Genomic DNA, 9,346 nt, shown 5'->3' with positions numbered 1-9,346 from the left:
ACGTTGGGTGGCGTTCCCTGGAGAGAGTAGGACGGTTTTGGGGGAGACGTTGGGTGGCGTTCCCTGGAGAGAGTAGGACGGTTTTGGGGGAGACGTTGGGTGGCGTTCCCTGGAGAGAGTAGGACGGTTTTGGGGGAGACGTTGGGTGGCGTTCCCTGGAGAGAGTAGGACGGTTTTGGGGGAGACGTTGGGTGGCGTTCCCTGGAGAGAGTAGGACGGTTTTGGGGGAGACGTTGGGTGGCGTTCCCTGGAGAGAGTAGGACGGTTTTGGGGGAGACGTTGGGTGGCGTTCCCTGGAGAGAGTAGGACGGTTTTGGGGAAGACGTTGGGTGGCGTTCCCTGGAGAGAGTAGGATGGTTTTGGGGAGCACATTGGGTGGCGTTGTGCTGGGGGTTTTGGGTTTGTGGTTGGTACTGATGATCGCGTCCTGGTCTCACTTTGTTGGAATTAAAAATAGGTTAATCACAGAGGTCTTGTAAGTTTTCAGAGGGAAGAAGTGGAGGTGGCACTGCCCCAGGGTTTTGGTGAGGTTGGTGAGCTGTAGTGGTGCAGAGGGTGGGCTCTGGCACCAGGCGGCCCGGGCAGGTCCTGGCTCTGCAGCTCACTAGTGGGGCAGCTGTGGGCTGGCGGCCTCCCTCTCTGTCTCACCCTTCTTACGTGTAACATGGGAGTCATAACAGCAGCCACCTCATGAGGTTGTTACAAGGAGGAAGGGAGTGAATCCCCATCTGGCGCACCCAGCAGTGCCTGGCGCCTGGGCAGTGCTCAGCCGCTGCAGCCGTCCCTGCTGGGAGTGGACTGCTGACAGCTGGAGCATGCTGGAGTGAGTGCGTTCCCTACTGTGGCTGTGACAAATGACCACAAGCTTAGTGGCTGACAACAACAGATTTTCTGACCTCCAGAAACGTCAGTCTGGGGGTCAGATGTCCACAATCAGTCTCCCCGGGTTAAAATCGAGGTGCGGGGGCGTTGCTTCTTCTGGAGGGTCCAGGGGAAACCCGTCTTCTGGTCTTTTCCAGCTCCTAGAGGCCACTGCTTGACTTGTCACCCTTTCCTCTGTCTATGAAGCCGGCAGTGTTGCATCCTCAAATCTCTCCCCTCAGTGGCCTTCTCTGACTCTGACCCTCCTGTGCCCCTCTTCTGAGACCCTTGGGTTATCACCCGGGTCGTCCAGGGTTGCCTCCCCATCCCAGGATCCTTAACTTCATCTCAGCTGCAGCGTCCCTGTTGTCCTATGAGGGAACATTCCCAGGCCTTGGCAATCGGACGTAGGTGCCTTTGGGGCAGTGATTCAGCCAACCCCGCCCCTTGGTGACTTCTGGGTTGGAACCCAGGGGAGAGTTGGGTCCTGAGGTTTGGGGCCTGTCCTCCTCACTTGCCATGGTTCACACCTGGACTCTGGGGCTCAGGCCTACCTTCCCCGTTTCTCCCTCCTGGGCGCAGGGCTGCGCTGGCTGGACTGTCGCTCAGCCTGATGGAGCGCCTGGCCGAGGAGTATGGCGCGAGGGCGGTGCGGACGCTGACGGTGCAGTACCGCATGCACCAGGCCATCATGCGCTGGGCCTCTGACACCATGTACCTCGGGCAGCTCACGGCCCACCCTTCTGTGGCGGGGCACCTGCTGAGGTGAGTAGCTCGGCCCCCCCCCGCCCCATCCTTTAGCCCTGGGTAATCCTCTGCGTCACCTGTTTCTACACAGCAAGCTAAAGTGAAGCTTTCTGCGTGAAAGTCGACTCTGAGGCTAGCTTTTTGGAAGAGAAGTTGGCCTTGCCCTGGAGCTGGGTCAGGCCCGCTGGCTCCCATCTGATGTCCTGATGTGCTCATTGCCCTCCCCCGCCTAAGCCTTTTCCCCTGGGAGGGGTCGGTTCTGTTGGGTGGGGCCTCAGTGCTGCGCTGTGGCCCCCTTGACGTTCTCCCTCTCTACCTGTGTGCCAGGGACCTCCCAGGCGTGGCTGCCACAGAAGAGACGGGTGTGCCCCTGCTCCTGGTGGACACCGCCGGCTGCGGGCTGTTTGAGCTGGAGGAAGAGGACGAACAGTCGAAAGGGAACCCTGGTGAGCTTGCTTGCAGACGGCCAGCTTTTTTGTTTAAACATTCCTCGAGCTCTTTAAAAATTAAAGGCATTTTAATTGCCTAATTCCGGGAGGAGCTGAGAGCAGTTGTTGGTGGCGGTGGAAGGTTTAGAGCCCCACACTCCAAGAGGCTGAGCAGCTTTGTGTTCTCCAGGGTGAGCAGCCCGCTGCCGGGTGAGATGGGCCTGGCAGCATTTCATGGCCTTCTCCTGAACGGTGGCCCAGCTCTGCCTGGCTGGTCTGGCCATGGGAACTGGCATTGCTCAGCTGACACCACCATCTCCCCAGTTCCACGCCGAACAGCATGCACGGCCATAGGAGTCAGAAGGCCTTCACTGCTGATGTGAAATTCAAGTTAGCTGGGCATGGCTGGTCCTGGGGCCCTGGGACACAGATGTTTAGCTCCCAGGAAGCCACCTGAGGCACAGTGGAAGACCAGCTGGCCATGAGAGACAGAAACATGCCCAAAACGTGTTGGTGATGGACGCCCGCTCGGGGCGACCTTGTGCTGCCTCGACCGTTTTTTCTTTCCCTCCAGGCGAAGTCCGCCTCGTCAGTTTGCACATCCAGGCTCTGGTGGACGCTGGTGTTCCAGCCCGTGACATTGCCGTGGTCTCACCATACAACCTCCAGGTGCGAGGGGCTCCTTTTGTCCCTCTGCAGAGCAGCTGCGGCTCACACAGCCTAGAGGCTGAAAGGAAAAGGGTGATTTGTTGGCTGTGGTGACTGAAAGGCTCGGGGGTAGGGCTGACCTTACTGTGACTGGATCCAGGGCCCACATGATGTCGTCAGGGACCGTTCTGCCTGTTTGTCTGCCCGCCCCGCCCCACCCTGCCCCATCTGCCCTGCCCTGGCCAGTGCCCCAGCCTTCTGCACTGGCTTCTGTTCTGGCCAGATTTCCCGGGTGACCCCAGCAGCCTCACCTGGGAAATCACCTCTGGCTGAGGCTGTGGAAAGGGTGACACCGCCCTTCCACAGGCAGCCCTGGCAGAACAGCCTGTCCTTTTCTGGCATTTCCCACAGGGGCCTCAGCCTTGAACCTTGTTGGTCTGGCTCAGGTCGTGTTCCCATGCGTGTCTCATCTGGTAGGAAAAACGTACCTGCTGGAGTATGGGGAGGGTCTGTGGAAGTGGCCATCACCCCTTCCTGGTGTGTGGGCATCACACATAGCGCTGTCTGAGGCTGGCGGCTGTCATGAGCCGAAAGAAATGATAAAATGCCAGGGACGGGGTGTCGTGTTGGCATGCATGTGTGCCCGTGAGGAGGGCGGACGGGAAGCTTTTCCCCATCGGGCTCCTGCAGGCTCCCCTTCCCAGGTCCTGGCTGTTTGGCAGCACGAGTCCCTCTTCTGAGCTGAAGGGCAGGGTCTTGCCGAGCTGGCATGGGGGTGAGGAAACCACAGCCTGGCTGGTGTTTCAGGTGGACCTGCTCAGACAGAGCCTTGCGCACAGGCACCCCGAGCTTGAGATCAAGTCCGTCGATGGCTTCCAAGGCCGAGAGAAGGAGGCCGTGATACTGTCCTTCGTCAGGTCCAACAGGAAAGGTATGGAGCCCTCACCAGAGTCCTTTGGGGACAGCACAGAAGTGAATTTATTAATTCAGGGGCATATTAGGTGTCTGCTGGGCGCCACACTGGTTTGTGGCGGTGTACTTATGGTGCGGCTTCTGTCCTCAGTAAGCTCACATCAGGCAAAGCATAGGCAAGAGAGTCTGCGGAGGCTCAGAGGCGTGAGTGTGCGTCAGGGAGCAGGTGGCTGGGGTGGCAGCTGGGGGCGCGGGGTGGACTGGGAATGGCCGGCTCACCCTGCTGAGGAGGTGGAGCCTCCATCCCAGGGCTGGCCTTTAGCCTCTGTGCACAGAGCCGTGGGGTGGAGTGGTCGGGGCTGTGGGTTCTGTGCTGCTGTGGTTCGTGGGCTTTCCGTTCGGGACGAGTTGTTCCCAGAAGCAGGTTTAGTGAATGGGCTTTGTGAGACATGCTCAGAAGGCAGACAGCAGATGAGGCCTGCCTAGAAGCTATGGGGGAAAGAAGGGAAGGTCCTGGAAGGTTTCTTGTGCTTTCTCCCGGGTGCCACCTGCAGCCACACTCCAGGCAGTCCCTGAGGCTGGGCTTAGACGGAAGGAAAGGAGCGGCAGAACCCAGTCGGGTTCCCCAGAGCCCCACTCAGTCAGCTGTGGCAGCCAGATGCCAGGGGAGGTGTGGTATCACGGTGCCATGCGTGGCCGGGCAGCTGTGTGTGGATGGTGGGCCATGTGCAGGGGACCACACTTTTGGTGGTGGTTACTGATAAGGGCATAGGAGCCTGACTGTTTCTTAGTCTGAAACCTGCTTTTCACTCCCCTCTGGCCTTTTGTAGGTGAAGTTGGTTTTCTTGCTGAGGACCGGAGGATCAACGTGGCCGTCACCCGTGCCCGGCGCCATGTGGCGGTCATCTGTGACTCCCGTACCGTCAACAACCATGCATTTTTGAAGACCCTGGTGGAGTATTTCACACGGCATGGGGAAGTACGCACAGCCTTTGAGTATCTTGATGATATTGTCCCAGAAAACTATTCCCATGAGAGCTCCCAGGGTCCCAGCCATGCTGCCACAAAGCCCCAGGGCCCTGCAACGTCCACCAGGACTGGAAGCCAGCGGCAGGAGGGAGGCCGGGAGTCTGCAGCAGCTGCCAGACAGGGCCGGAAGAAGCTGGCCGGAAAGTCTCTGGCTGCTGAAGCCTCATCTCAGCCCAGCCTCAACGGAGGCAACCCGGAGGGAGTGGAGAGCCAAGACGGCGTGGACCACTTCCGGGCCATGATCGCGGAGTTCATGGCCAGTGATAAGACGCAGTTGGAGTTTCCACCTTCCCTCAATTCCCACGACAGGCTGCGGGTCCACCAAATAGCCGAGGAGCACGGGCTGAGGCACGACAGTTCCGGGGAAGGGAAGAGGAGGTTCATCACCGTGAGCAAGAGGGCCCCGCCGGCCCCGCGACCCGCAGCAGCCCCGGGACCCCCAGCAGGGACCGGTGGCCCAGCTCCTCTCCAGCCAGTGCCCCCTAGCCCTGCGCGGACGGAGCAGCCTCCCAGAGAGCAGCGTGGCCCAGACCAGCCTGATCTGAGACTGCAGAGGGTCAGGAGTGCACAGGGGCAGCCCGCCAGCAAGGGGCAGCAGGCCTCAGGGCAGCAGAAACTTCCAGAAAAGAAAAAGAAAAAAGAAACCAAAGGTAAGCCAACTAACAAGAACATGGGGCAGTGTCGCCTCACTGGGGTGCTGGCCCCACTCGGAACCCGCCTGCCACCATCAACGGAAGGAAGGGCTTCCTCCGGGTGGCACCACGCCTGTGTCATTTTAGCTTTATTTTCAGTCATGCCACTCCCAGCTCCGTCTGGGCTCCCCTAGGTCACAGGCACCTTCTTGTCCCAGAGCCTGTGTGGGTCTCGGCAAGTAGGCAGCGCTCAGAGCGTGTTTACGGCAGTGGGCGGGGCCTGGAAGAGCAGACATGGACAGCTCCCTGGAGCCCCTCGGGAACGGAGCAGTCACAGGCTGGTCACAGGGTGGTCCTGGAGGGTGGGGGTGTCGCACAGCGACGGGGTGCACTTTGCCTGGAAGTCGTCCTGGGCAAAATGCTCAGAACCACAGGAGCTGGCTGAGCGCAAAACCATTCTCGCCCATTGGCCGTGCGGAGTCCCTGGGTGGGCTCTGCTCCGTTTGCCGCATCCTGCATGGTGCCCACCCCACAGGAGCTGGCCAGGCGTGCACTGGGAGTTGGCCAGGCATACGCTGGCAGAGCTTGTAGACCTGGTCGGTCTTGGGGAACTCCTGCTGCCGCCATTTTCTTCAGCCAGACCATGCAGGAGTTCCAGCTCGCATTGATTCATTGAATTCCTGAGGCAAAGCTCCACCAGCACATGCATGGCTTTGAAAGGGGCCTCCCAGAGCCTGGGGCTCCAGAGGAATTCACTCCAAACCCTTCCTGAGCAGCTACTGTAAAGCGCGCTTTGTGCTAGAGGGCAGGACTGATGCCACCCTTGCCCCCAGGCACCCCCGGGTTAGCAGAAGGAAGACACGTGAGCTGCTTTTTAATTTTTTTTTGGAATTAATAGAGACGGGGTCTCACTATGTCACTATGTTGCCCAGGCTGGTTTTGAACTCCTGGCTTCAAGCAGTCCTCCTACCTCGGCCTCCCAAAATGCTGGGGTTACAGGTGTGAGCCACTGTGCTCAGCCATGAATTGCTTTTGAAACCTTAAATGAGGGGCCAGGTGTGGCATTGTTGTCTTTCCGTTTGCCTGAGTGACACGGGTCTTCTTCAGGACATCCGGCCATAGATCTGCCCACGGAGGAGGACTTTGAGGCCCTGGTTTCCGCTGCCATTAAGGCTGATAACACCTGTGGCTTTACCAAGTGCACAGCCAGCGTCACAGCCCTGGGCCAGTTCTGCCAGCTCTGCAGCCGCCGCTACTGCCTCAGCCACCACCTGCCCGAGGTATGTCGGCCTCCCCTCCTGGGATCAGACAGTGGGGAGGGGTGGTGGGGTGCTGCGTCTCCAGGAAGCAGACCCTGGGCAGACTTGTTCCAGTTGGAACAATTAGCTCATTAACGAGCTCCAGATACCTTCGGAAACAGAAATCAGACACTGACTCGTGATCTGTTTTGAGCACATCAGGGCATAAGCAAACAAAATGCCTTATTTGCTGAGCTGCAGCCACGTTAGTGGGAATTCTGGGCAGAGGGAATTTTGTCCCAGTGTCCCTGGGTTCTGTCAGTGGCCTAATCTGGTCTGTTTGGCATAGGGGAGGTGGGAGGCAGAGCCTCCAGCCCGTGGTCTGAGCTGGCCGTGGCCTGGCTGCTGTGTCGTTCATTCTGAGCCTGGGTCGATGAGAACCCCCAGGACCAGGTGTGGGCTCCTGTGGGAAGCTGAGGTCTGGACCAGCCTTGTCTCTACCCTGGAGGATGCTGGGCCTGGTGGGGGGTCTGAGTAAGAGACCAGTATACAGTACCAGGTATTGAGTGCTCCAAGGAAGGAAACCCAGGGCCAAGGTGGCAGCAGGGACACCCACCCAGATGCAGCAGTCAGGGTGGGCTTCCTGGAGGAAGTGAGACCTATGGTCCAGAAGGTGGGATCTGGGCTGGGGAGAACAGGGCCAATGGCAGGTGGGCAGGCAGGCTGTCCACCCTTAGAACATGCATAAGGCCTCAGGCACAGTCAGGGAGTTGGGAGTAGAGTATAAGGCAGGATGGCTGGAGTCGTAGCTGGGCAAGGCCTGGCAAGCTGCCTGGAGGCGTCGGGCCTGATCTGAAGGCAGTGGGGTACCCTGGAGGGTGTCAGCAGGGCTGTGATGTCACTGGTCTTGGCTACAGTGTGGATTAGGTAGGTGGAGGCTGGGAGGCAGTGGGAAGTGGCTGCAGGGACTGTGTGGTCAGTCAGGGTGGTGCCACTTCCTGTGTGCACACTCGGGAGCTCCCGCCACACCAGGGTACAGACCACTCCGCTGCCCTCCCACCAAGCAGCCTGCAGGGTGAAGGATTGACATGGCAGGAGAAGTGGTCTTCTCTGTTGGGGTGCCTGTGGCCCCCCACCTCTTTGATGGGCAGAGCTGCAGGGTCTGTCTCCTTGCCCCGGTGAGCTCAGCGCTGATTCTTGTGTCCTCCCCAGATCCATGGCTGTGGTGAGAGGGCTCGCGCCCATGCCCGGCAGAGAATCAGCCGGGAAGGGATCCTCTGTGCTGGCAGCGGGACCAAGGACAGATCCCTGGACCCAGCCAAGAGGGCCCAGCTGCAGAGGAGGCTGGATAAGAAGCTGAGCGAGCTCAGCAACCAGAGGACCAGCCGGAGGAAGGAGAGGGGGACGTGACCGGCCACATCCTCGCAGGCCCCATGGAGCTCTCTCCATGCCAGCCCAGGGCGCCACCAGACCATGCTCTGCCTACACCAGGGAGGAGGAGCGGAGGGGCCTGTGGGGGAAGCTTGGGTTTTTGGACCCCGGGATGAACTTTTCCAATGTCAAAATGTGGAGAAAAGCACCTGGGGGACAACAGTGCTCATGCAGGTGGGGCTTCGGAAATGCACGTCCCTTCCCCTCACTCCCCGTCCCTTCCCCTCACTCCCCGTCAGAACCCACATCCCAGCATCTGGATCCTGGGGAAGGTTCCAGTCCCTTGGAGAATATCCAAGGCCTCAAACTATTGAAGTCACTCCTCCAATGCCTGGGACTTGCCAGCTCAGCCCATTAGGATGAGGGTGCTGAGAGGAAACAGGAAATAAGACTCTGCGAATGGCACTCAGGCGGGGAGCAGGGAGCAGTGTTTGGCTTGCATGTCCCCGTGCAGCCAGAGTCTGGGGCCACTTTCCTTCTGTCCGCCGTTCACTGGTGATTGCAGCGTTCCCCTGCCCCCTCACCACAGGGCTCCTGTGAGTCTGGGGGGCACCTCTTTCTGGCCTGTGCACCCCTCTGGCTTATAAGGGCACCTGGCCTGTGCCAGCCCCTCCTTGCTGCGCCTCACCATGGGGACCAGGTGAGCTGGCTGTCCCACAGCCTCAGCACCATCAGCACTTAACGGATCCAGAGCCTCCCGGCCTTCCCCGGTGCCCTGTACCAACTCTTCTATTTAAGAGAACCTCAGACGATGTACCTTAGCCTCAGAGTTTTGTTTCAGAGGGATATCAATTATTTAAAAATTAAATGACAATGTTGCACACTGTCCCAGTGTGTCTGCTGCGGGTCCAACGGGCGCGCCCTTTGCCTGTTTTGCTCAGCTGCTGTGCACTCCCTGCCGCGTCTCTCAAGCCCCGTCTCCCTCTGACCTCCCTGCGGCAGACTCTCCCAGTGCAGGCTCCTCTCTCCTTAAATCCCATTCATGTCCTTTTATGTCCCCGATGGTTCTGGGTGAGGTTGAGCTTCCCCGACCTGCACCTAGGGTGACTGTCCCCCAGAGGCCACTTACGCAGTGCATTCGGCTAGTGTGTCCTCAAGCCAGGCCTGCATGCTTCGACTGCCCTGTTCTTGCTGGTCCTGGGCCACTCTCCCCCTCCTACCTGGGCTGACGCCCCACCCTGGGCCACTAGGGCCCCTCCTCCTCCCCCTGTCCTGGACGCCTGCCTTGCCTGCTCCCGTCAAGTGGCTTTTGGACTGAATTGTTTGGGAAGGGGACCAGGACTCTGCTGCATTTTGTATCAAGTGCGGTAGAGTTCATCCGGTTGCTTCTGTAAGCGTAGAGTGCCGCGCCTTCAAGCGGGCGGAGCACCACGCACAGGAAGCTGCAGTTCTCATGCTCCTAGAGGACCCGTGGCTGTGG

The 9,346-nt window shown here is 59.4% G+C and overlaps 1 protein-coding gene across 2 annotated transcripts in view; it reads left to right on the top strand.

Annotated features, from left to right (window-relative positions):
* Nucleotides 1-8,752, top strand: part of IGHMBP2 (immunoglobulin mu DNA binding protein 2) — a 36,173-nt gene extending 27,421 nt beyond the window's left edge. For both annotated transcript variants that reach the window (XM_023186233.2, XM_026448728.1), the window contains exons 9-15: nt 1,444-1,626; nt 1,936-2,054; nt 2,611-2,705; nt 3,492-3,615; nt 4,427-5,275; nt 6,365-6,537; nt 7,708-8,752. In XM_023186233.2, coding sequence (XP_023042001.2) covers nt 1,444-1,626; nt 1,936-2,054; nt 2,611-2,705; nt 3,492-3,615; nt 4,427-5,275; nt 6,365-6,537; nt 7,708-7,905 — 1,741 coding nt within the window. In that variant the 3' untranslated portion in view covers nt 7,906-8,752. The remainder of the gene's footprint in view (nt 1-1,443; nt 1,627-1,935; nt 2,055-2,610; nt 2,706-3,491; nt 3,616-4,426; nt 5,276-6,364; nt 6,538-7,707) is intronic.
* The last annotated feature ends 594 nt before the right edge of the window (nt 8,753-9,346 follow it).

The sequence above is a fragment of the Piliocolobus tephrosceles genome, chromosome 13 (genome assembly GCF_002776525.5).
Source record: "Piliocolobus tephrosceles isolate RC106 chromosome 13, ASM277652v3, whole genome shotgun sequence".
NCBI classification, from domain to species: domain Eukaryota; kingdom Metazoa; phylum Chordata; class Mammalia; order Primates; family Cercopithecidae; genus Piliocolobus; species Piliocolobus tephrosceles.
This window is presented reverse-complemented; position numbering and strand designations above follow the sequence as displayed.